Source organism: Pleuronectes platessa, chromosome 17 (genome assembly GCF_947347685.1).
Source record: "Pleuronectes platessa chromosome 17, fPlePla1.1, whole genome shotgun sequence".
Lineage (NCBI taxonomy): Eukaryota > Metazoa > Chordata > Actinopteri > Pleuronectiformes > Pleuronectidae > Pleuronectes > Pleuronectes platessa.
The window spans coordinates 11,964,380-11,991,758 of NC_070642.1; the positions used below are offsets into that span (position 1 = coordinate 11,964,380).

At 41.8% G+C, this 27,379-nt stretch overlaps 2 protein-coding genes and 1 long non-coding RNA gene across 7 annotated transcripts; 1 reads left to right on the top strand and 2 right to left on the bottom strand.

Moving 5' to 3' along the window:
* Window positions 1-737: 737 nt before the first annotated feature.
* Window positions 738-15,271, bottom strand: LOC128459737 (uncharacterized). Of its 5 annotated transcripts, none has more exons than XM_053444580.1 (7): window positions 15,099-15,271; window positions 14,356-14,424; window positions 13,480-13,537; window positions 13,224-13,364; window positions 10,837-10,878; window positions 10,447-10,638; window positions 738-1,888 (listed from the first exon to the last, which is right to left on the bottom strand). In XM_053444580.1, exons 3-7 carry the CDS (start codon window positions 13,523-13,525, stop codon window positions 1,524-1,526), a joined length of 786 nt encoding a protein of 261 aa, XP_053300555.1. In that variant the 5' UTR covers window positions 13,526-13,537; window positions 14,356-14,424; window positions 15,099-15,271; the 3' UTR covers window positions 738-1,523. The 5 variants fall into 5 exon arrangements, 4 of the variants coding, with proteins under 4 accessions (XP_053300555.1, XP_053300554.1, XP_053300557.1 ...); XM_053444579.1 differs by having other exon boundaries at window positions 10,447-10,644; XM_053444581.1 differs by lacking the exon at window positions 738-1,888 and adding an exon at window positions 9,513-10,247 and having other exon boundaries at window positions 10,447-10,644.
* A 58-nt stretch (window positions 15,272-15,329) lies between these two features.
* Window positions 15,330-20,334, bottom strand: LOC128459732 (uncharacterized). Its single transcript, XM_053444557.1, has 2 exons — window positions 15,771-20,334; window positions 15,330-15,520 (listed from the first exon to the last, which is right to left on the bottom strand). Exon 1 carries the CDS (start codon window positions 20,197-20,199, stop codon window positions 15,940-15,942), a length of 4,260 nt encoding a protein of 1,419 aa, XP_053300532.1. The 5' UTR covers window positions 20,200-20,334; the 3' UTR covers window positions 15,330-15,520; window positions 15,771-15,939.
* Window positions 20,335-24,099: 3,765 nt separating this feature from the next.
* LOC128459741 (uncharacterized) lies at window positions 24,100-26,899 on the top strand. The gene is made up of 6 exons (XR_008342151.1): window positions 24,100-24,215; window positions 24,624-24,806; window positions 25,426-25,512; window positions 25,640-25,704; window positions 26,273-26,420; window positions 26,651-26,899. It is a non-coding gene; the product is annotated as an uncharacterized LOC128459741 (long non-coding RNA).
* Window positions 26,900-27,379: the final 480 nt, after the last annotated feature.

Genomic DNA, 27,379 nt, shown 5'->3' on the forward strand with positions numbered 1-27,379 from the left:
CATTTCAGGGCACTGCTGTAAATGTCTGTGTCATTGTTTTTTGTGTACAATTGCTCCAATATAGTTCTGTCATTATATATCATTTTTTACTTGTGCTGCCAAATACTTCGAATAATTTTTTTTATAAATACACTTCTATCTGCTGTACCATCATTTTACAGGCTGTTATTCTAATGCACAACTTTGTATAGCTTTAGTTATTTATCTTGAAATCTGCATTTATATTTTACTTAATACTCTGCCTTGGTTACTTGTGTCTTTCAATCACCTTTTACTTAAACTATTTGTATTGTCAGTATCTCCATTAGCACGTACTTCTCTACAGTGACAGCTTTGTAGAAGTTCTGGTGGCGAGACTTTCATCTCACCGCAGTGGAACTATTCTTGACTCATTTTCAACTTTTATTATTCTTCTGCTCTTGTGTTTGCTACTGGATGACAAAATTTCCCTCGGGATCAACAAAGCATCCATCCATCCTTATTTTATCTTATTTTATCTAATTTGATATAATTTGGAGCCTAGTGGTTTAAATCCAATTGAAGGCCCTAATAATCACCAATTCTTAAAAACATTAGCTACACATATGCATATAACCACACAGCAATGCAAGTGTGCATGTCTTTAAGTACATTTATTAAACATGATGTCAGGTGAACTTCTTCAAAGTCTTAAATGAGTTGCACGTAATACGAAACAAATACATTCTGAAGATAAACACTATAGAATCATTCATCCATTATGGTCATACCCATACTTGAAGTTTATTTTGTGTTATCATGTACATTAATTACATATGAAGCATTCTGAGGCATTCCATTGTAAGCAGTTAGAGCAAAATGTACATTAAAACAAACTTTATTTGCGAATCTATTCATTGTTTTGTCTCTCGTAGGTCAATACACAAAGTTGTCTGATCACTGAATGTGTAGCCTCTGCACTGTTAATCTCTTACTTAAAAACCATGACTGGTACAAAGACACACCACATTAAATTATGGCAGCTTTAGAAAATTAACAGCAGACATGGAAAAAAAATTATTTAATGTCATCCTCTCCTCTGTGATTTTACATACCAATGTTTAACATACTGTTAATATATATTTGGTTAATTATACATTTTCTCTGTTTGTTTCTGTTGTTGGAGCTGATACCATCCAATGCGATTTTTTTTTTTACCTCCATCAAAGTGGTTATGTATTCACCTTGTTGTTTGTAAACAAGATTGTTATCTTAACCCAGTGGTTCTCAAACTTTCATGCCCCACTTTGGAGCTAAAATTGTTTTCATGAATTCAATTATAATCACTTTGTTACAAAGATGATAAAGCTCAGCCAAAAAGAACACATGCATGTGACTGGGGTGTAATGTTTCTAAGGGTCTTCTTAATTTGTTGGGTCTTATAGAGTTTTCAGGCATAAAATACACACTGGTCTCTCCTCATGTCCTACCGCATTGACCCTGATTTTTTTACTGCTCCGCCGTTAAAGTGATGCGGATGTCAAAACATTAGTTCGGCTATAATATTACTTCCGTCTCACATTCGCCCCCTCCCGGCCGCTCGTCCCACCTGTTGTGCCTCCACGTCCCAGCTGTTTTGCCTCTGAGCCCCACATCCAGGTACGAGGGTCAAGCCAACTTGAAGGACCCTGACCAGAAGTACTTGCCCTGGTATCTGTACTTCTATGATCACTGTGCTTCAGTAATTCTTGTTTTATCTCAGAGACAGCTGTGTCATTTAGTTTGCACTCCAGTAACCCACGTAAGTTCTCATGGTAGAAAACATTGACCTGCAACACGTCATTCCTGTCATCAATCGATGTATTTAAACACAGTGAGGACTTGGACTCACATACATGGTGCATTTTCACCAGAATGACGGGTTTGTCACCTGTGGAGGGGAAAAAAGGATATATATTTCATGTACACAGTATATAATCAAGACATTTATATTTCTTTGAATTCTGAATTAAAAAGACTGTTAGTAATATATCAATATCTTAGCAACTAAATGTCTATTGCGTACATCTCATATTTCAAACAAATTATATTGAGCTTCTTGTTCAAATGAATTTGGCTGCAAAAAGGCCCTTACCTGGGACACCTGTCATCGCTCTCTTCACGTCTGACTCAGGGCGTGTAGTGATTGGACAGAAAACAATAATAATCTGGCTGTCCTGAGAGTTTTCCAAAAGCCGGACGTCGCCCTTAGTGGCGCGATTCACTTGATCCATCAGCTGTGTATGGGCGCCAAAGGTTTGACCTCTGACAACCATCTTGTACTTCACTGTGACAATAGGAAGAAAAAAGGTTGTGAAGCTGACACGTATACAATTACAAGAATCAGGTGATCTTGCTATGAGTTAAGTGTCAATTCTAAGCTCCCATTTTTATAAATATGACCCTGTTAATCAGACCTTTTTACTGCTTCTACTACAAGTAATACTCTGCAGCTACTGCTGATTGTTTAATTATTCAACTTACCTTCCTGAAAGTAGTGTGCTGACATCCTGGCATTTGAGTCTCCTAATTGGAAAGACAGAACCACAGTTGTTTGTATTCTTTTTACCAATTGGAGTCAGGTTGGTTTATATTAAACAAATACTCCCAAGATTCTGAAATAATACCATAGTACACACACACACACACACACACACACACACACACACTCACTTTAACACAATTTTTGTCGCCTATTCACTTTCTTTAATTCTCCAGATTTGGCCACAAGTGAAGGAGTTTAAGTATCTCAGGGTCAGGTTCACAAGTGAGGGTGAGGTGGGGCATGAGATTGACAGGTGGGTCGGTGTAGCATCAGCAGTAGTGCAGCCGGTGTACAGGACTTTTTGTGGTGAAGAAGGAGCTGAGCCGCAGGGCAAAGCTTTTGATTTACCAGTCGATCTACATTCCAACCTTCACCTGCGCTCACAAGCTCTGAGCAGTGATTGAAAAATGTAGGTTGTGAATACAAGAAGCCAAATTTAGTTTCCCCGGTAGGTTAGCTGTGGTTCAGCCATAGAGATATAGGGTGAAGAGTTTAGACATCTGGAGCTCAGAGTTCAACTGCAGCTGCAAAGGTACAGTGGAGGTGGTTCAGACATCTGGTCAGGATGCCTCCTGGGCACCTTCCACTGGAGGTTTACTGGGCACAGCCAACTGGGAGGATAACCTAGGGTAGTTCCAGAACTCACTGGAGACATTATTATCCCATCTGACCTGGGAACACATTGGGATCCCCACCAGTACGAGGTAGAGACCATGGCTGAGGAGGGGGACATCTGTGATGCCTCAATTGCGACCCAACCTCCCATAAGGTAAAGACATTGGATGGATGGATGAATTCATGGTATAAAAAGTCAGTCAGACAAATGCAGTGATTGATCAAATGACGCACATCGACTAGTTGGGTCTGCACGACTCATTTAACACATCACAAGAGTGGGTCACTGAATAAATAGATGTACCTTGTGCTCCTTGTTGATGGTCTTTTCTTGTTTCTGACAAAGATCCTATTGGGTACCAACTAAACTGTGATATAGTAATAACTATAATACACATGATATATTAAAAAAAAATGTTTATAAATATGAAACTGAAATATTGCTTCTTCCTCTTAATGATGAGGTTACTCACGCACTTAAGATAAAATGACACCAAAATAAAGCAGAAGTATGACCTTTGTAAGCTTTTGAGTACGGCTGCCTTGTGTTGTTGTTCTTCAGTCGGTCAAAATTATCAGTAGAGACATCCTCCCAACTTTTCGATAGTGACTGCAAAACAAAAGTGAAAGTGTTAGAAATGCCATAATAACTTACTGGTGGCCAATTTATGTTGCAGCTCTCCCAGTTCTTTTAGCAGCTTCTTTGGTGGCATCTAAAACGCAAACAATATAACAGAAATAATACTAATTGAGCATTATACACATCATTATTATTCCTGGTTACTAGTTCCCAAGTCATGTATCTCTACTTAGCTCTTCTTCATCACAACTTCTTATAACCTGTTAACTCACCGATTTTTGAATCGTCTCAAACACGTTCTTTCTCAGTTTGAAATCCCCGGCTCTGGGTAACAGCTGGGTCAGATCCTCTCGAGTCAGTGACTGGATGTCACTGTCGGTTTCAAAACCTGCTTCTATATATAAATACAGTACGCAGGTGTTGAGCAGGTAGTTTTGTTGATAATGTTACAAAATCAATCCATTTGAATTTCCCTTTCAGGTGTTCAAGTGTCTCTGAGGGAGGACTAAACCCTGACTGGTGCTTGTACAATAAAGCTAAAGTGAGGGAGCTGCTTCCAGCTTCACTATATACTGTGGTCAAGTTCTGACTATAAGTTTTAATTACCATAATTGCCGTGGCAACCTGTATTAGTTTTGTGTCTTAGAAATGTGGCAGAACAAGCAGCAGGCTATTTAATATACCATCTTCATCATTATCATAATCTTCAGAAGTGACTTCCTTAGCAAGCTCAAGTCTACACTCTTAAATGTTAATTTAGCACGTGTGTTGTTATATGGTGCTATGTTATTTTTACTTCTAATAAATATATTGGGTTACTTGCATCTGCTACATTTTCTGGACCTATTAACAAAATATTGATCATATCATTTTGGTCAGTATGGTGGTGGTGCGTGTGTTTCCTGTGGATATCTATGTTAGAAAAGTTCACTCACGTTTCAGGGCGTCTGCTGCCTCTGGGGACATGATCTGTATTTCTGTTTCTCTCTCCCTCTTTCTCTCTGACTTTCTCTTTCTATCTCCACCTACCCTATCTCTTCCTCCCACCCCTCACCCCTCCCTTTCTCTGTCTCTTCCTCCCTCATAATCTCTCTCTCCCTCTTTCTCCCTCCTTACTTTCTCCCACTTTTTCTCCCTTCGTTTATCCCCTCTCTCTTTCTACCCCCTTCCGTTTCTCATTCTCCCTCTTTCCTCCTTCTCCAACCCTCTTCCTCTCTCCCCCTGTATCTTTCTCTCTCTAAGTCTTTCTACCCCTCTACCCCCCCCCCCCCCCCCCACCCCCCCATGTTCTCCCTGTTTTTCTGCCTCTCTCTATGACTTGATGAGTTGGATAACATATTACAAAAACAAGACATAAACCACTTGTGACGACAGAATGAACCTCACGACATTACACTAGAGAAAATGGTGGACGGAAAAGAAATGGAAAAAGAAACACTGACCTTTTTGATCCGAGTCAAGAGACAGATGATTGACTTCAATAACCTATATATATGAAATTTAAGAATAATCAATAACTGTCCAATAATTTGTAAGCATCAAGGGTTCGTCTCGTTGGCGATCAAGTGAGTCTGACCATGACAGAGATCAGCTGCGTTCACTCTCTTTATGACTGGGATTTTTGTATACATATTTGTTTATATTTGTGTGTGTGTGTTTGAGCATATATATATAATATCAGAGTGAAACTCCGGTGACATATCATTATCACTAATAATTAATGATTATGATTATTATTATTATTATAAACACTGTCATTGTTTACCCAGATGTGCGTCACAGACTTAATGTGGCATCATATATCATCTTTAGTAACACGTTTATGTTCACATGTCGAGTGTAACCAGCAGAGGGCAGCACTGCACAACTTTTCAAGTCAAAGGCCAAGTCAACTTTACTGTCAATTCTGCCAAATGTACACGATGTATATACCGCCTCTCTCTGATCCCCGGTGTACAGAACATATAAGCTGGTACATAGTACAACAATGTATGCAGTCATACGGCACATGGTGGATTATAGGATGAGAGAAGTGCAAACAGGAATAGTGCAAAAACTGAAAAAAATACTTCATGGGAAGTATTGTAATATTATCAATAATATTGCACCGCTGCATTTTGTTAGGCTTTTGGAAATAATATCCTTCTTTCTCAATACAGACTCTCAGTGTGTGGATGCAGTGATAAACTACTTCAACACTTAATATTTATGTTATATATTATTTATCATATTAAATAATGACTTACTCTCCACTCTATTAACTTTGTGCTGCTTTAAAATGTGATCATATATGATTGCTTGTAAAAATCAAGATCACAAATGGGAGCATGACAAAGACCAAACTGTGTGTTGGAGACATTTTCTGCAAAGGGATCACATGCTGGTTTTACTGGTTAGTACAGATTAAAGCTTCTGGTTCCAAACCTGCTGGCCGATCAGGGTCTTTCTGTGTGGAGTGCAGACATGGGGAGAGCGTCCATTAATTGGAGATCCAAAATTGCCCATAGGTGTGAATCTGAGTTTGTCTCATATGTCTGTCCTGTCATGGGTGTACCCTGTCTCTTGTGTGTGCACTGTGTGTATTTATCTGTTTCTCCCTGAAATGAGTGAGTCTAGAGTTCAGTCAGTTCCTCTTCTCAGACGAGCTTTCTGTTCTTTCCAAACACACAGCATCGCAGATGACGATGCTGAAGAATAAAGAAAAGCGAGGAGCGATGTAGAATCCAAGTCTAATGTCACTCAGCAGTTTGTCTGCAAGTGTTGGAAGCTGAGTTTTTTTTCCCTCTCAGCTGTGACACTGTCAGTGTGTGAGGGGCTTTTCTCTCCTGTGTCAGACTTTCCTCAGGGGGCCAGGCAGCTCCCGGTGGTGCTTCTTAGTCTCCGTCATGTATGTTGATGGAATATGAGACAGTTTTGTGCAGATCGCTCTGCGTCGCTTGCTCTGTACGTGATGACATGCACCACTGAACATGTGCGACTGCTCCTTCAACGGCTTAGCGTTGGTCCTGTGCAGCTCACATGCTTTTGATATTTCACTTCAGTCTTTGAACCCTCTACAGTGGAACAAAACACAAACGTTAATTGTGTCAAAAGAAGAGATTAATGCTGGAAAAACAGAAGCTCTTTGATATTCTCCGTCCTTTTTGGGAATACATGCATACAAAAAGAAGGTTAGTCAAACATTTAACTGCAAAGCTTGTTCAGCAGAGTGGTTTCTTTTTTACAAGCAGTGGTTGTAAAAAAGCACAGGCTGGTTTGGCCTCCAGTCTAACGGTTCACTGCAGATTTAAGGCTGGAGTCAGGATTTTAAACAAACATGTGCCAGTCTTACTAGCTGGTCGTGTTTATGAGTGACATGATCACATGACTGGTTGGGCAGCATTGTGAAGTGGTGGCTGGCACTGTTGCCTTACAGCTAGATGGTTCCTGGTCCGAATCCCAGTGTCTTATACTTTGTGGAGTTTGCATGTTCTCCTTGTGACTGAGGGGAATTTCTCCCAGTACACTACCTTCATGCCACAGTTCAAAGGTGTGAATGTGAATGTGATGGTAGTTTGTTGGACTGGCAACCTGCTCAGGGTGATTTATTTATCGAGTACAAATGTCACATTTATAATAATTAAAATGTAGTGAATTACAAATTCAACATGATACACTTCAAAAAAGCTATCCTGCAGTTTGATGTACTGATTGGCTTCACTTAAGGTCACTGCTGTAAATTTCTGTGTCATTGTTTTTGTGTCTAATTGCTCCAATATAGATCTATTTTATTATTATTATTATTACCTCTATTTATTTTGTACTAGTGCTGCCAAATACTCGAATGGGTATCAATAACTGATTATTTAATATTTTTCTTGCACAACGAGAACAACAGAAGCTCTTTGATATTCTCCGTTCTTTTTGGGAATACATGCATACAAAAAGAAGGTTAGTCAAACATTTAACTGCAAAGCTTGTTCAGCATAGTGGTTTCTTTTTTACAAGCAGTGGCAATCTTTGGCTGGAAGATGATAATTGGGTATCAGGAGTCTATGTGTTGGATCCAGTGGGCAGGAATCTCAACAGGCTGGTTTGGCCTCCAGTCTAACGGTTCACTGCAGATTTAAGGCTGGAGTCAGGATTTTAAACATACATGTGTCAGTCTTACTAGCTGGTCTTGTTTATGAGTGACAGGATCACATGACTGGTTGGGCAGCATGGTGAAGTGGTGGCTGGCACTGTTGCCTTACAGCTAGATGGTTCCTGGTCCGAATCCCAGTGTCTTATACTTTGTGGAGTTTGCATGTTCTCCTTGTGTCTGAGTGGAATTTCTCCCAGTACACTACCTTCATGCCACAGTTCAAAGGTGTGAATGTGAATGTGATTGTAGTTTGTTGGACTGGCAACCTGCTCAGGGTGATTTATTTATCGAGTACAAATGTCACATTTATAATAATTAAAATGTAGTGAATTACAAATTCAACATGATACACTTCAAAAAAGCTATCCTGCAGTTTGATGTACTGATTGGCTTCACTTAAGGTCACTGCTGTAAATTTCTGTGTCATTGTTTTTGTGTCTAATTGCTCCAATATAGATCTATTTTATTATTATTATTATTACCTCTATTTATTTTGTACTAGTGCTGCCAAATACTCGAATGGGTATCAATAACTGATCATTTAATATTTTTCTTGCACTGTTTTCACTTTTTTTTTTAAATACACTTCTATCTGCTGTACCACAATTTTGCAGGCTGTTAGTCTTATCTGCATAACTTTGTATAGCTGTCGTTATTTATCTTAAAATCTGTATTTATATTTTACTTAATACTCTGCGTTGGCTACTTGTGTCTTTGATTCGGCTTTTAAATAAAATATTTGTATCTCCATTAGCACGTGCACCTTTGTAGTAGTTCTGGTAGCGAGACTTTCATCTCACCGCAGTGGACCTTCTTGACTAATTTTCAACTTTAATTATTCTTATGCTCTTGTGTGTGCTACTGGATGATTACATTTCCCTCGGGATCAACAAAGCATCCACCCATCCTTATTTTATCTTATCTTATAATCTTATATAATTCGGAGCCTAGTGGTGTAAATCCAATTGAAGGCCCTAATCATCCCCAATACTGAAAAACATTAGCTACACATATGCATATAACCACATAGTAATGTAAGTATGCATTTACTTAAGTACATTTATTAAACATTATGTCAGGTGAACTTCTTCAAAGTCTTAAATGAGTTGCATATAATATGAAACAAATACATTCTGAAGATAAACACTGAAGAATCATTCAGCCATTATGGTCATACCCATACTTGAAGTTTATTTTGTTTTATCATGTACAGTAATTATACATCATGTATTCTGAAGCATTCCATTATAAGCAGTTACAGCAAAATGTACATTAAAACAACCTTCATTTGAGAATCTATTCATAGTTTTGTCTCTCGTAGGTCAATACACAAAGTTGTCTGATCACTGAATGTGTAGCCTCTGCATTGTTAATCTCTTACTTAAAAACCATGACTGGTACAAAGACACAACACATTAAATGATGGCAACTTTAGAAAATTAACAGCAGACATGGAAAAAAAACTCAATTAATGTCATCTTCTCCTCTGTGATTTTAAAGTTATAACAATGTTCAACATACCTCTAATATATATTTAGCTCAAGATCTCATCTCATTTTCGTCCGCTTATCCAGGGTCGGGTCGCGGGGGGAGCAGCTCAAGCAGGGGGCCCCAGACTTCCCTTTCCCGGGCCACATTGGTTCAAGATCCATTAATAATAATTGTTTTCATTTTGTTTCTGATGTTGGAGCTCATACCATCCATTGCATTATTTATTTTTTTACCTCCATCAAAGTGGTTATGTTGTTTGTTTGTAAACAAGATTGTTATCCAGCCATGTGGTTCTCCAACTTTTTCTGTCATGCCCCACTTTGGAGCTAGAATTTTTTTCATGAATTCAATCATCATCACTTTGTTACAAAGATGATAAAGCTCAGCCAAAAAGTACACATGCATGTGACTGGGGTGTAATGTTTCTAAGGATCTTCTTAATTTGTTGGGTCTTATAGAGTTTTCAGACATAAATACACACTGGTCTCTCCTCATGTCCTACCGCCTTGACTGTGATTTGTTTACTGCTCCGCCGTTAATATTAGTTCCGCCTCACATTTTCCCCTCGTGGCCGCGCGCCCCACCTGTTGTGCCTCCACGCCCATCCTCCACGCCCGACTTCTTCAGGCTAGGAAGTTTTGGCATACTAATACCCCAACGAGAAGTACTTGCACTGGTAACTGAACTTCTATGATCACTGTGCTTCAGTAATTCTTGTTTTATCCCAGAGACAGCAGTTTCATTTAGTTTGCACTCCAGTAACCCACGTAAGTTCTCATGGTAGAAAACATTGACCTGCAAGACAATATTCCTGTCATCAATTGATGTATTTGAACACAGTGAGGACTTGGACTCACATACATGGTGCATTTTCACCAGAATGACGGGTTTGTCACCTGTGGAGGAGAAAAAAGGATATATATTTCATGTAGACAGGATATAATCAAGACATTTATATTTCTTTGAATTCTGAATTTAAAAGACTATGTTAGTAATATATCAATATCCTAGCAACTAAATGTTGATTGCGTACATCTTACATTTCATTTATTGAGCTTCCTGTTCAAATGAATTTGGCTGCAAAAAGGCCCTCACCTGGGACACCACTCATCGCTGCCTTCACGTCCCACTCAATGCGTGACGTGATTGGACAGAAGACAATAATAATCTGGCTGTCCTGAGAGTTTTCCAAAAGCCGAACGTCGCCCTTAGTGGCGCGCTTCACTTGATCCATCAGCTGTGTATGGGCGCCAAAGGTTTGACCTCTGACAACCATCTTGTACTTCACTGTGATTATAGGAAGAAAAAAGGTTGTGAAGCTGACACGTGTACAATTACAAGAATCGAGTGATCTTGCTATGAGTGAAGTATAAATTGTAAGCTCCCATTTTTATAAATAAGACCCAGTTAATCAGACCTTTTTTACTACTTCTACTACAAGTAATACTGTGCTGCTACTGCTGATTGTTTAATTATTCAACGTACCTTCCTGAAAGTAGTGTGGTGACGTCCTGGCGTTTGAGTCTCCTAATTAGAAAAACAGAACCACAGTTGTTTGTATTCTTTTTACCAATTGGAGTCAGGTTTGTTTATATTAAACAAATGCTCCCAAGATGTTGAATTTGAGGTTCTGAAATAATATCATACACACACACTTACATACTTTAACACCATTTTGTCGCCTATTCACTTTCTTGAATTCTCCAGATTTGGCCACAAGTAAAGGAGATTAAGTGTCCCAGGGTCTCGTTCAGGAGTGAGGGTGAGGTGGGGCATGAGATTGACAGGTGGGTCGGTGTAGCATCAGCAGTAGTGCAGCCGGTGTACCGGACTTTTTGTGGTGAAGAAGGAGCTGAGCCGCAGGGCAAAGCTTTTGATTTACCAGTCGATCTACATTCCAACCTTCACCTGCGCTCACAAGCTCTGAGCAGTGATTGAAAAATGTAGGTAGTGAATACAAGAAGCCAAAATTAGTTTCCCCGGTAGGTTAGCTGTGGTTCAGCCATAGAGATATAGGATGAAGAGTTTAGACATCTGGAGCTCAGAGTAGAACTGCAGCTGCAAAGGGACAGTGGAGGTGGTTCAGACATCTGGTCAGGATGCATCCCGGGCAACTTCCACTGGAGGTTTACTGGGCACAGCCAACTGGGAGTATAACCTAGGGTAGATCCAGAACTCACTGGAGGAAATGTATATCCCATCTGACCTGGGAACACCTTGGGATCCCCCCCAGTACGAGCTAGACCCCATGGCTGGGGAGGGGGACGTCTGGAATGCCTCAATTGCGACCCAACCTCCCATAAGGTAAAGACATTGGATGGATGGATGAATTCATAGTATCAAAAAGTCAGTCAGACAACTGCAGTGATCAATCAAATGACGCACATCGACTAGTTGGGTCTGCACGACTCAGTTACCACGTCACAAGAGTGGGTCACGGAATAAATAGATGTACCTTGTGCTCCTTGTGGATGGCGACCTCTTGTTGATAAAGATCATATTGGGTACAAACTTAACTGTGACATAGTAATAACTATAATACACATTATATATTAAATACATAATGTTTATGAACATGAAAATTAAATATTGCTTCTTCCTGTTAATGATGACGTTTCTCACGCACTTAAGATACAATGACACCAAAATAAAACAGAAGTATAACCTTTGTAGCCCTCTCACTCGAATCTGGTTTGACTAAATTACTTTTATAGAATGTCCCTTTAACGTATAAAAGTTACTGCATGGGTTGTGAAATGGTGAGAGCTACGAAATATATTTTCTGGAATGGTGTACACTAAACACAACTCAAAGATGACTCTGGCTAAGATGCCAAGAGGCCTGGTTAGTCTATTAATGTAACTATACTGGCAATGAGCATTGATTTCCCATGCAGTATATTTCAACTGTAACTATAGCCCTTATTCAATATGAAACAATACAATCAACATGAAAAAACATTGGAAAGACAAGATTTGAGAGCAATATTAATCCGTTTTATTTCTAAACAATATAACTCAGCTCTCTTTTTCATTTTACCTTAGATTGACCCATGAACACATGAAAACACAGATTTATAACCCTATACTAATACCCCGGGGTTTTTTGAAAGATTCAGTTACTGGTACCAGTGTTGGCGCGCTTGTTGGAGCTCATACAGAAATCCTCTTCAAAAGAAAAGTCCATATACTCACACCCGAATCAGGCAAAAAAAATGAGACACGGTAAACTCCTTGAAAAGGCAACCTCTTCCAAGAGGCAGCAACACGATCAGGAACCCGTCTAGATGCTCGTTCCAACACCAACTCCTCTGCTGCAGCACGTGGCAAAGTCCGTCCTTATCCTGGCCTCTCCCGTACACGCAGTTGGTTATGCTCACCGCTAGCAAAACAGTCCCGTACTCGTGGTCAGCTTGCGTTAGCCCCTTAGCAAAAAGCCACAGTTCTAAAGCACGCTCGTTTACACTCTTAAGCAAAATAAACAAACCCTCACGCAAACGCCCGGTTGCAAACGGTTAATAGTATAACTGTTCTTCAAGTTAACTTTAAGTTTTCTTCCATATAACATAGTCTCTTCAGCATCTTTCCGCAGCTTCTTTCTCTCCCGCCCCCCTGACCATCCGACAGGTTAATCCCCAATGGCAAATACAATGATTGACACCTGCCTGAACAAATCCAACCCATAAAAATAAACTGAGGGGTTCAAAGGCTCTTTAAAACATAGGACGTTTCTATATCTAACACAAACTTCCCCAAATTAAACAGATACATGTCAACAACATCATTACCATTTCAGGCCCACATTAGTGACAATTTAGCATAAACTGTACATGTAGGAAAACCTAATTTAATCAAATTAGAAGGGCGCTACACCTTCATCAGCTTTTGAGTACGGCTGCCTTGTGTTGATGTTCTTCAGTCGGTTCTCATCATTAAGGAGGAGCTGCACATATTCCAATTGTTCATGAATGAGGCCGATGTGTTTCATAATGACCCCAGGGTCAATTTGGGCAGCTGAAGGGAGAGTAACAGGTTGAGGATGTTAGAATTTGAAAGGCAACATAGTTACTTTACAAACCACACAGGCCAACACAATAGTGAGAGTGTTAGAAATGCCATGTGTACTTACAGCTGGCCAAATTATTTTGCAGCTCCCCCTGTTTTTCTAGTGGCATATTTGGTGGCCTCTGAAACGCAAACAATAAAGCAGAAATAATACTAATTGAGCATTCTACTCATCATTATTATTCCTGGTTACTAGTTCCCAAGTCATGTATCTCTACTTAGCTCTTCTTCATCACAACTTCTTATAACCTGATAACTGACCGATTTTTTTTATCTTATCAAACAAGTCCTTTCTCAGTTTGAAATACTTGCGTCCGGGTAACAGCTCGTGCAGGTCCTCTCGAGTCAGTGACTGGATGTCACTGTCGGTTTCCAAACCTGCTTCTATATATAAATACAGTACGCAGGTGTTGAGCAGGTAGTTTTGTTGATAATGTTACAAAATCAGTCCATTTGAATTTCCCTTTCAGGTGTTCAAGTGTCTCTGGGGGAGGACTAAACCCTGACTGGTGCTTGTACAATAAAGCTAAAGTGAGGGAGCTGCTTCCAGCTTCACTATATACTGTGTTCAAGTTCTGACTATAAGGTGGAGCTGTTCTACCTTTAATTACCATGATTGCCGTGGCAACCTGTATTAGTTTTGTGTCTTAGAAATGTGGCAGAAGAAGCAGCAGACTATTTAATGTACCGTCTTCAGCATTAGCATAATCTTCAGAAGTGACTTCCTTAGCAAGCTCAAGTCTACACTCTTAAATGTTAATTTAGCATGTGTGTTGTTATATGGTGCTATGTTATTTTTACTTCTAATAAATATTTTAGGTTACTTGCATCTGCTACTTTTTCTGGAATTATTAACAAAATATTGATCATATCATTTTGGTCGGTATGGTGGTGGTGCGTGTGTTTCCTGTGGATATGCATGTTAGAAAAGTTCACTCACGTTTCAGGACGTCAGCTGCCTCTGGGGACATGATCTGTATTTCCTTCAGTAAATCTCCCATGACTGCACCTGAAGAAAAACAAACAAAAAACTAACAGAAAAGTAACAAGAACAGGACTTTAAGAACAATGAACCTCTCTGTTCACATCTTCCTCCCCCCTCTCTTCCTCCCTCCCTCTTTCCCTCTGACTTTCTCTTTCTACCTCCACTTCCACCTACCCCATCTCTTCCTCCTTCCCCCTAACCCCTCCCTTTTGCTCTCTTTTCCTCCCTCCTTCTATCTCTCCCTCTTCCTCTATCCTTACTTTCTCCCCCTCTTCCTCCCTTCATTAATCCCCCCTCTCTCTTTCTGACCCCCTTTCTCTTTCTCCCTCTTTCCCCCTTCTCCAACCCTCTTCCTCTCTCTTTTTCTCTCACCCCGTATATATATTTTTTCGTCCCTTCATTACCCCCCCCCCCCCCCCCCCATTTCTATTTCTCCCTCTTACCCCCTTATCCAACCCTCTTCCTCTCTCTTTCTCTCTCCCCCGGTATCTTTCTCCCCCTCTTTACCACACGTCCCTCCCCACGTTCCTCCCTGTCCTTCTGCCCCCCTTCCCCCTCTGCCTCTCTCTTTGACTTAATGATTTTGATAACATATTACAAAAAACAGACATAAACCAGTTGTGACGACAGAATGAACCTCACGACGTTACACTGGAGAAAATGGTGGGCGGAAAAGAAAAGGAAAAAGAAACACTGACCTTTTTTATCCGAGTCACGCGACAGATGATTGACTCTAATAATAAATATATATTTAATATAAGAATAAACAATAACTGTCCAATAATTTTAAAGCATCAAGGGTTCGTCTCGTTGGCGATCAAGTGAGTCTGACCATGACAGGCAAGACAGAAGAGAAAGTGAAAGTCAGAATGTCGACTTTGTCACAAACTGGCTCAACATATGTGACAAGGAGGGGAGACGAGTCAGGATTGAAAGTGCTAAATGAAAAGGTTTTATTATAACTTGAACAATTATATGTACAAAAAGCATGAGGTGTGGAGAGTAGTGGCATCAGTGGTGAATGTAGTGTATGGATGAGTGAGATGTGTGTGCTCCTGTTGAGTGTACAAGGAAGACGCCAAAAAGAACCAAGAACCAAGAACCTGTAGCGGCGTGGAGCCTAGGAGAGAGAGAGAGACAATGAGACCAGGCTGGCTTATATCACCTTGGGTAGAGGCCTAGCCAGGTGTGAGCACCTTGCCCTAACGACCCTCCCTTTCTGCCAACTCCTGCAGGAAGTAATCAGCTGCATGATGCTAGCAGTAAAGGGAGGGGTCGTCACACCCCCCTCCATAAGAACGAGGTTCCACCTCGTGTTATACATCAAATAAGTGTCAATATGTTCCAATCTGTCATGGTTCATACGTTACCAATAACTGACAGTCAGTACTGCACTCCCCCCAGGCTGCATCCTCCAGCACATCCCTCCATCCTCACCAACCCAGCAGCCTTGGTACCAAAGGAGCATTTTAAGGGAATGAAGAGCCGAGAGATGAGCAGAGGAGAACATGGAAATGAGAGACAGCATGAATAAATAGACTAAGGGTCCACAGGTGCCCGAGACAGGGCATCTGCCATTACATTGTCAGTCCCCTTAATGTGTCGGATGTCTAGGTTATATGGCTGCAGGAACAGCGCCCACCTCATTAGCCTCTGATTAGGATTTTGCAGTGACTTCAAGAAGGTGAGGGGGTTATGGTCAGTGAAGACAGTCAGCGGAGATAACCCTGAGCCGACATAGACATCAAAATGCTGCAGAGCCCAAACAAGTGCCAAAGCCTCCTTCTCAATCACTGAATAGTTGTATTGATGCTTGTTAAATTTTCTTGAGAAGAAGCTCACAGGACACTCTACACCCTCCGCATTCTCCTGCAACAGGACGGCCCCAACACCCACATTGCTGGCATCTACATGAAGTTTAAAGGGCTGATCAAATCGTGGCGCTGCCAGCACTGGGGCTGAACACAACAAGGCTTTTACACTGTCAAATGCATTTTGACACATTGAAGACCAAATATATTCAGCTTTAGCTTTCAAGAGGTCGGTCAAGGGTGCAACCACAGATGAAAAGTTCTTGCAAAAACTGCGGTAGTAGCCTACCAACCCTAGGAAACGCATCAGCTCTTTCTTGGTGGTAGGGGGGGGAAACTTTTGCACTGCCATGACCTTGGCCTCCACAGGTCGAACCTGGCCTTGACCCACCACCTTCCCAAGATAGGTCACAGTGGCTCTGGCAAACTCACACTTGGCCAGATTTACTGTCAAGTTGGCCCAGACCAACCTGTCAAAGAGAGCACCTATACGCTGTACATGTTCTTCCCAGGTGTCAGAATACACCACAACATCATCTAGGTATACTGCACAACCTGTAAGCCCTGAAACAACCCGATTCATTAGCCGTTGAAATGTTGCAGGAGCATTCCTCAAACCAAATGGCATAACAGTGTACGAATACAAGCCAGAAGGAGTTATGAAGGCTGAAATATCCCTTGCCCTTTTGGTGAGTGGGACTTGCCAGTACCCTTTGAGAAGATCAAATTTGCTCACAAATGTGGCTGAACCTACCATATCAATACAATCTTCCATACGAGGAAGTGGATACAGATCAGGTTTAGTGATACTGTTCACCTTACGATAGTCAGTGCAGGGCCTCAAACTAGCATCTGCCTTTTTTACTAGGAGGCATGGGGAGGCCCAGTTTGATGAACAAGGCTCAGCAATATCATTATCCAGCATGTACTGTACTTCAGCATCCAACTGTCTCCTTTTTTCATCTGACACACGATAAAAACGCTGCTTGATGGGCTCAGCAACTCCAACATCTATGTCATGCTCAATTAAGTGCGTTTGGGTTGGGGTATCAGAAAACAGTGATAGATAGCTGTTAATTAGTTTAATCAATTCATCACGTTTAACCACATTTAAGTGCCCGACAAGGATATTTAGATCTTGTAACGTCTCTGAATTTTTCAACCGGCCCCGCAACAACCCATCATCTGGAGCAATATCCAACCCTTCCTCCTCAACTACCACTAGTTCAGACATGGAAGAGGTCAAAACAGGGCCAGAGACCAACATTGGCTTGGCTGGAGAGCTCTTCGGCAGTGGAGACACAGACTCACTAGTGTGATATGGCTTCAGGAGGTTTACATGACACAACCTTGTAGATTTTCTACGGCCAGGAGTTTCAATCAAATAGTTTAGATCAGAGACTTGACGCACCACAGAGAAAGGACCACTGTACTTAGCTTGAAAAGGGGAATCTACCAGAGGCAGAAGAGTAAGTACACGGTCACCTGGGTTAAACTGGCGAGCCTCAGCCCGTTGGTCATATCGTTGCTTCATCTTGCCCTGTGACTTCTGCAGCTTTTGCTTAGCCAGCTCACCTGCCCTGTACAGTTTCAATCTGAAACCACTAACATAATCCTTAAGATTTGGAGGTGGATCCTCTGGCAAACAACCATCTTGCAAAACTGCAAGTGGGCCACGCACTTTATGGCCAAACACCAGTTCATTCGGGCTGAATCCAGTACTTTCCTGGATAACTTCGCGAGCTGCTAACAGCAACCAGGGCAGCCCACCCCCCCAGTCACCCGACAGTTCTGTACAATAAGCTCGCAACAGTGATTTCAACGTTTGGTGGAAACGTTCAAGCGCACCCTGACTTTGCGCATGGTAGGCTGTTGATTTGTTATGCTTGATGTGTAATTGTTTAAGCACCTGAGCAAACAGATGGGATGTGAAGTTAGAACCTTGGTCAGACTGTATGACTTTAGGGATGCCAAATACTGAAATGAACTGAGTCAACGCTCCAACCACGGCTTTGGCTGTAATGCTGCGAAGTGGGTAAGCAGCAGGATACCTGGTAACCTGACACATTACAGTCAGCAAATATGTGTGTCCAGATTTGGACCGAGGTAGGGGCCCCACACAATCAATAATCAAATGCTCAAATGGCTGTCCAATGGCGGGGATTGGCTGTAGAGGAGCAGGTTTAACAACCTGATTTGGCTTGCCAGTGATCTGACAGGTATGACACGTCTTAACGAAAAGAGCAACATCTCTCTTTAAGCGTGGCCAGAAGAAATGCTGCAATATACGGTGGTAAGTTTTACGGACGCCAAGATGACCTGCCACGTCACCATGTGACGTCTGGAGCACTTTATTGCGACAGTTTGTAGGGACAACAACTTGGAAGATTGGCTCTCCTACAGATGCATCACCATGTGACAGCCACTTCCGAACCAATAGCCCATTTAGGAGGAAATAGCACTGGGCAGTATCCCTCACCTCTGATGCTGGCACAACTTGGTCAAACAGCTCCATTAAAGAGGAATCAGCCTTCTGTTCTGCCACTAGCTCGGCCTGAGAACCCGCTGACTGGTCAACCAGCAAAGAATCTGGCAACTCCAACCACTCTGGCTCCACCATCCTCTGAGCATCACGACTGGCAGCACGAGTGACGGCACAGGCTGGGAAAATGTCACCCAAGTGCAGTGGTGTCACAGAGGGCTCTACTACAGTGGGGAATGTAGGGGGCTGCACTACATTAGGCTGACCATCGGCCCACACCTTGTCACCAGCCAAATCATTCCCCAAAATCATATGCAAACCCCCAATAGGTAACTGGGGACGAACACCCACTGACACCTCCCCCTGAACAAGACCACAATTTAGAACCAACCGATGCAATGGGACCGAGAATGGAACCATACCCATCCCCAGTGTGATTACACATCCACCAGTATCAGTCCTGGATGAAAATGGTAACACAGACTCAAGAATGAAAGAATCTAGTGCTCCAGTATCTCTTAGGATTTTAATGGGAACCTGCACCCCACCTCCTACCAAAGAGACCCACCCATCCGAAATGAAAGCAGAGTAGTCATCCTGAGGAGCTACCGGCTTAGTACAAGCCTGCACTTGACCTAACGCCCTGCTCTCAGATGTTATAACTGGAGCAGCCATAACAGCAGGTTTCACCCGACCAGAGGACCTCCTGGCTTTCAGCACTGGACACTCCTTTTTCCAGTGCCCCCTTGCCTGACAGTACCTACAGGTGTCAGAATTTACTACTGAACTCCGCCCACCCTGAGTAAACTTTTGCCGATCTGCCTCGTTAGCTGTTTTTATCTTTACTGGCCTAGAATAAGTGTCATTTCTATGACCAGCTGCTCCCGTTGTGTCCCAGAAACTTCTGTGTGTTAGAACATACTCATCAGCCAAGACTGCAGCATCTCTCGGGGTTTTTACCTTATGTTCAGTAATGTAGGTAGCCACCCGCTCAGGTACAGAGTTCTTAAGTTGTTCCAGTACCACCAGGTTGCAGAGATCATCAAATGCAACAACTTCAGATGCTGCACACCAGCGGTTAAACTGGGAAGTCAAATCACGGGCCAATTCAGTGTAGGTCTGATTATCCCGCCTCTTCCCAGATCTGAAACGCTGGCGATATGCCTCTGGCACAAGTTCATAAGCTTTTAACACTGCTGCCTTCACTGTGTCATAAACCTTACTTTCTGATACACTTAAAGCAGAGTAAGCCTCCTGGGCCTTTCCAGTCAGAACACACTGTAACAGCATCGTTCTGTCTGCGTCTGGCCAGTCTCGAGCATCTGCTATCCTCTCAAACAGAGAAAAAAATGAATCTGGATCAGACTCACTAAACCTGGGAAGCAGGCGGAGATTATTAACCAGGTCACACTGGGAAGACTTGCCCCCTGAGGCCTCAAAACTATCCACTCTCCCCATATCTGAAAGTTTACCCTCTCTTACCAGCTGTAGTTGATGCTGTTGCATTTCCAACTTGGCACACTCAGTTTTATGCTTTATAGTTTCCAACTCTACTTCCTTTTCACATTTCAACCTCTCCAACTCTAACTGCTGTTTTAACTGCAACTGCAGCAACTCCTTCTGTTGTTCAAATGTTAGAGCTCCAGGTTTAGGCACTACACTGGTCACTGGACTGCTTACAGACTGCCTGCACAAAACTCCAGCCTCAAACAGACCATCCCTCCAGCAGGTCTTCACACTCTCCTTTAACTTTATATCTGAAATGTCAACTTCATAGTGCTCTGCTATCCTAAGAAGTTGATCTTTAGTGCACTGGTCCAGCAAAGCCTGTGAAGGATCCTGGATGAAACTCTCCACAAGGGAAGCCATCCTCAAAAACAATCAGCCTAACAAGTTACAAACCTTGACTGAGACACGCAGAAAACCCAAACCTGAGGTAACAGGTGAACAGGAGCCTCCCCCCTTTACTGATATTAACTACAACCATTAAAACTAGCTAACTAACTTATCCTAGTCTTCGTGCAGTTAATGGTGGGGGGTACTTATGCACGCGAAACCAGTGGTGAGAAGAAGGCCACCAGAGGACTGGCAACCCTCTCCCAACCCTAGAGGTGCTCCCGAGCTAATAGCTCTACCCACCTTCGCCGCCACCTAAAGTGATCACCACGAGTCCCCTAGAGGAACCCGCTACCAAACCTAACAGGGGGTAGAAACTCCTGCTCCAACAGATACCAACATACCCCAGATAGGGCTAAACGCAAAGCCCCAGTCAAATCCAATCACCTTCACCACAAACAGAAATGGACCAAATACCTCTCCTTAATTTCCTACAAGAAATAACCAGCACTGACAACAACCTGACATTTCCCCTCCCAGAACAGTTGATGACTAACCAACGCACAGTCAGCTATGTCCAACAACAAGTAGTGTACACTCCAACAAAGCAAACCAAAAACCATTGTCTGCAAGAGGAGGAAGCACACACCAACCTAAACCGGGCCAATTTACCAGTACAGACCAAATTTAAGCTATTTTAATCCTAATACTGTATCCCGGACGAGCCCCCACTTGTCACAAACTGGCTCAACATATGTGACAAGGAGGGGAGACGAGTCAGGATTGAAAGTGCTAAATGAAAAGGTTTTATTATAACTTGAACAATTATATGTACAAAAAGCATGAGGTGTGGAGAGTAGTGGCATCAGTGGTGAATGTAGTGTATGGATGAGTGAGATGTGTGTGCTCCTGTTGAGTGTACAAGGAAGACGCCAAAAAGAACCAAGAACCAAGAACCTGTAGCGGCGTGGAGCCTAGGAGAGAGAGAGAGACAATGAGACCAGGCTGGCTTATATCACCTTGGGTAGAGGCCTAGCCAGGTGTGAGCACCTTGCCCTAACGACCCTCCCTTTCTGCCAACTCCTGCAGGAAGTAATCAGCTGCATGATGCTAGCAGTAAAGGGAGGGGTCGTCACAACTTGAATCATGTGTTAACGATTACGCAAGATAATGATATGTCCGGTGACATATCATTATCACTAATAATTCATTATGATTATTATTATTATTATAAACACTGTCATTGTTTACCCAGATGTCCGTCACAGACTTAATGTGGCATCATATATAATCTTCAGTAACACGTTTATGTTCCCATGTCGAGTGTAACCAGCAGAGGGCAGCACTGCACAACTTTTCAAGTCAAAGGCCAAGTCAACTTTACTGTCAATTCTGCCAAATGTACACGATGTATATACCGCCTCTCTCTGATCCCCGGTGTACAGAACATAAAAGCTAGTACATAGTACAACAATGTATGCAGTCATACGGCACATGGTGGATTATAGGATGAGAGAAGTGCAAACAGGAATAGTGCAACAACTGAAAAAATACTTCATGGGAAGTATTGTAATATTATGATAATATTGCACCGCTACATTTTGTTAGGCTTTTGTAAAATGATATCCTTCTTTCTCAATACAGACTCTCAGTGTGTGGATGCAGTGATAAACTACTGCAAGACTTAATATTTATATAATATGTTATGTATCATATTATATAATGACTTACTCTCCACTCTATTAAATTTGTGCTGCTTTAAAATGTGACTAAATGATTGCTTGTAAAAATCAAGATCATAAATGGGAGCTTGACAAAGACCAAACTGTGTGTTGGAGACATTTTCTGCAAAGGGATCACATGCTGGTTTTACTGGTTAGTACAGATTAAAGCTTCTGGTTCCAAACCTGCTAGCCGATCAGGGTCTTTCTGTGTGGAGTGCAGACATGGGGAGAACGTCCATTAATTGGAGATTCAAAATTGCCCATAGGTGTGAATCTGAGTTTGTCTCATATGTCCTTCCTGTCATGGGTGTACCCTGTCTCTTGTGTGTGCACTGTGTGTATAAATCTGTTTCTCCCTGAAATGAGTGAGTCTAGAGTTCAGTCAGTTCCTCTTCTCAGACGAGCTTTCTGTTCTTTCCAAACACACAGCATCGCAGATGACGATGCAGAAGAATAAAGAAAAGCGAGGAGCGATGTAGAATCCAAGTCTAATGTCACTCAGCAAGTGAAGGGCTTTTCTCTCCTGTGTCAGACTTTCCTCAGGGGGCCAGGCAGCTCCCGGTGGTGCTTCTTAGTCTCCGTCATGTATGGTGATGGAATATGAGACAGTTTTGTGCAGATCGCTCTGCGTCGCTTGCTCTCTACGTGATGACATGCACCACTGAACATGTGCGACTGCTCCTTCAACGGCTTAGCGTTGGTCCTGTGCAGCTCACATGCTTTTGATATTTCACTTCAGTCTTTGAACCCTCTACAGTGGAACAAAACACAAACGTTAATTGTGTCAAAAGAAGAGATTAATGCTTTATTAACAACAGGAACAACAGAAGCTCTTTGATATTCTCCTTCCTCTTTGGGAATACATGCATACAAAAAGAAGGTTACTTAGTCAAACATTTAACTGTAAAGCTTGTTCAGCAGAGTGGTTTCTTTTTTACAAGCAGTGGCAATCTTTAGCTGGAAGATGATAATTGGGTATCAGGAGTCTATGTGTTGGATCCAGTGGGCAGGAATCTCAACAGGCTGGTTTGGCCTCCAGTCTAACTGTTCACTGCAGATTTAAGGCTGGAGCCAGGATTTAAAACATACATGTGTCATTCTTCTTTGCTGGTCTTGTTTATGAGTGACAGGATCACATGACTGGTTGGGCAGCATGGTGAAGTGGTGGCTGGCACTGTTGCCTTACAGCTAGATGGTTCCTGGTCCGAATCCCAGTGTCTTATACTTTGTGGAGTTTCAACCCAGTCTCATCAGAAAATGTTCAATGGCAACGTTGGTCCACTTGGACCGACGTTACCATCTCACAATCTGGCCTCTCAGATTGTGAGATGGTAACATTTAGTCCTCCCATTGTTTTGCATTGGCGTGTTCTCACGTCACGTGACTCTCAAGCTCCCGTCTGCGGAGAGGAAAACATGGCGGAGATTCCTTGTTTTTTCAGATAAAAATATAATTTTGTAACTTAGTTTGGGCATAAAAATACATTCTGACACCATTTCTAGCGAGAAATGTGCTCTTTGCTTCCACAGTCTTCAGCCAGTTCGTGCTTATGATAAATATTTTAATAGTTATCACGCATGTTTTTATCGTTGCTATGATGGTTGCCATGGCACCACGGGCGCAGCTTGGTGTTTAAATCACAGTCCCTGCGTGGTGTCCTTCAGTGATCGTGAATGTTATTCATGTTATATAATAGTAATATTTGAGGCTAGATTACATCTCTAATGAGAAGGATCATGCGAGTCTGTTTATACCGAGGCCGGCCCGAGTGCGCGACCGGCCCGAGCGGCGCGAGCCGAGCGGCTCAAGCGGCGCGAGCGCGCGAGCGGCCCGAGTGCGCGAGCGGACATGACGTGTGGCTGTCGTAAAAACCCTATTTGTAAACAACCAGTCCTTTAACTCGGGGCTGCGTCATAAACACGGCGCGCTTGGAAGACCACGATGTCATCTTCCTTCTGTCAGGTAAGTAGTTTATTGTTTTTAAAGATCGTTACGATCTAGGTTTACAGTCCGAGTGCGGAGAGAATCCGTCAATCCACACTATGGACGCTGTTCATCAGCTAATACGCCATTGTTAGCCACATGCTTCAGCCCACGGTAGCCTGTGCTACCTGGGAGGTGAATACATGGTTGTTGAAAGCAGTTCAAGACGCTTAGCTCATCATTGAGGGACGCTACAATATAAATATAAACATGAATTTGATTTATGAATGCTTTAGATTAATAAGGAGTGTATTTGTCTACCATTACTCCACAATATCAGGTCAATTTGGTTTAATGTATAGTATGCACTATGACAATAATGTTTCCATGTTATGGAGTTGCGATTCATTTTATAAAACAATTGCTATGTTCTGTTTTTTAATCAAGGAGGATCCAAGTGAAGCTACAGGAGTTTCATTAACGTCAACAACTTGGACCAAACAGTTTGTTTTGCTTGATGAAGAGCAGGAAGGGCAGCCTGGAGAGAAAGAGAAGCCGGGTTGAGCCCACTACCATCATCCACGTACCACGAGGAAGATGAGGGAGAGAAATGATCCTACCATTAAAGAGGTACTTTTAAGTTACATACCAGAAAAAACATTTTATATAATTTGCCAAATATACATTTTTATTAAATCCCCAAAGTACACTTGCTGAAATACAAGTTAATATCACACTGAAAGAATTTTGATCAATCATGCTTCCCTGCTGTGATTGTTTAACTAGGAAAACAACTTTTTCCACAGGAAGGCAAGTAAATTTAAGGAATACATGTGCAAAGTTTTCCTCTGTTATGTATAATGATGACCCCCATCAAACATAATGTTAGCAATATTTACACCTTTTAATTTATACTGTTTATTTCTGTCTACATGTGTGAATTTGCCTTCATTAGTTTCAGAAAAGAGCGATGATGTATCGGTCAGTGGGCGGCAGCACGAGACTCCGCAAACTAGTCTGTAAGCAAAGCAGACGAAGGCATCGAGGTTGCGGCCTGCCATCATTGTTATTTTGCTTAAGGGACTGAATATGTTTCATGTAGAAATATTAGCATTTCCCTTATATCTACCAAAACTGCTTGTTTCACAGACTGCAGTTTTGTTTTGATCCGATGTGGTGTGCAAATACAACCGTATCTGCAATGGGTTGTGGGGCATTAACATTTGTAACTCTAATTTTGTTTTGACAGACTGTGAAAAGAACGTTGAGAACATCACCACTCTACAGGAAGACACAGTCCAGTAATGGGTGTCAGAAGTTCAGTAGTGAACGACAGGTACTGTGGAAAAATATGTGTCATTGTTGTACAATGTCCTTTGACTCTGTTTAAACAAGGTCAACACAAAAAGGTTTGATTGTAAACTGATATCGGTATGAATTCATGTTATTCTCCTCGTCAAAAGAAACAAACAATCCAAATTACCTGCAGAAAGCCCTTGATGGACGCTTCAGCTGCATCGTCAGACTGGTGAGACAGCAAGATGCCAACTTTAATGCCAATTTATTTGTGTAACATTCTGTGACCAAATGTATAGATAACTTTTTGTAGATTGTAAAAATAGATAACCCATTTATTACAAAAAAACTACACTAGAATTATCGCACTGCGTTGTATGACTCCGCTAACCAGAGCAGTGTCCGTCTACATATTTCTACATATTTTCTCTCATATAAATTACACTGTATCTCTTGACAACTGAAACCATAAGATGAGGTCAGTGTGGCCTTGACCTTTTTACTTTAAGACAAATACAAAGTTAGACAATCCGAAAACATGCAGTTATGCCTCCGGCGACTCGCTATTGCAGAGGCATTAAAACCGTAGTGTAGTAGATTGGATTTTATTGGTGTTACATTGGACATCTTGTATGGGTACACCAAAAAATATATTTGGTTTCACATTCTAGATGGCAATAAGCAGAGTCATCAACTCAGGAAAAATATTTCTGTAGAAAAGAAAGCCTTGTATGTGTGTATGTATACATACACACAAACGCACAATTGAGACGTTTTTGTCTTTTATCATATATTCTCAGGCAGTTCTGATGCATTTACTGAGAGGGGACGTGAGGGCCTACTCTGCGTGCTCAGAGTTCAAGCCCAGCAGGCTGCAGCGGGCCTGACATATTCTGGAACAGCAGCACAGTCTTTGGATGACTCCTCTGAAGATGAAAACATGGCGAGGTACTTCTCCACTGATGAAGAACTGTGAGGGCTGTGATTAGCTACACTCTCTTGCTACAAGGCTACTCATGCTACTCCCTGGCAGCCTTAGGAAGGCATTAGCTTGCTGTGTGGTAGCTGTTAGCTTCAGCATTTTTAGTTTTTAGTGGCCTGTCTGACGTTTATGTTAAAAAAAAATCAGAGGGAACCATCTTCATAATTTAACACTATGGTTTGTTTGTGTCCTTCAGTTCTTCTCAAGAGAAGCAGTACAGGTGTGCCTCAGCTCCACGGTCCCTCCTGCAGCCTCCGCTCCTGATGCTAACCTCATGTCTCCATCACACCAAGCAGCAGACCTGGATTGACAGACCTTTCTCCAGAGCTGCCCCCTCCCTCTGAAACCCCCCTCTCCAAAACACTATTTGTGTAGTTTTTAAAGTATTTTTTGCATGAGAATTGTTGATCATAACATTTCCAGCAGATGCCTTAATATAATGTTTGTGCACAATAAATGACATTGATCATAACATAATGGTATTTCCTTGCACTTCTACACCATGATATTGTCAGATAAGATGCTGATTACATTAAAGCAGTGAATGCTCTGCTTTAAGCAACATAAACACACAATGATTCAATGGATCTGAAGTAGAATGGGCACATTACATTCTGTAGAGAATGCCTCAGTTATGGAAGTCAGAAAATAACTTTCTTTATCTGAGGTTCCAGCCATTTATAGTCACAGCAAAGCACACAGGTCTGGTTGTCTAAGTGGCGCCCATATCATTGTTTAAGATGTGTAACATCAAGTTTGTGTTTCAGTGCAAAATTAGTCATTAGTCAAGAGTTCACCATCTTGTTTACACTAAAATTAGGTGACCCAGATGTTTCACAATGCAATCTGATAAGGTCTTATGAGAAACATTCTTAACATTAAAGAAATCAACACAGAGGATAGCAATATCTGTTTGACTTTAATC

What these genes read in the sequence shown, in the direction of transcription:
- LOC128459737 (XM_053444579.1), bottom strand. Translation starts at nt 13,525, where the DNA reads ATGCCACTAGAAAAACAGGGGGAGCTGCAAAATAATTTGGCCAGCT. An exon ending in GCAAAATAATTTGGCCAGCT is followed by an intron (nt 13,365 to 13,479) that starts GTAAGTACACAT and finishes CTCTCCCTTCAG; the next exon opens with CTGCCCAAATTGACCCTGGG. An exon ending in ACCACACTACTTTCAGGAAG is followed by an intron (nt 10,645 to 10,836) that starts GTACGTTGAATA and finishes TTCTTCCTATAA; the next exon opens with TCACAGTGAAGTACAAGATG.
- LOC128459732 (XM_053444557.1), bottom strand. Translation starts at nt 20,199, where the DNA reads ATGCAACAGCATCAACTACAGCTGGTAAGAGAGGGTAAACTTTCAGAT.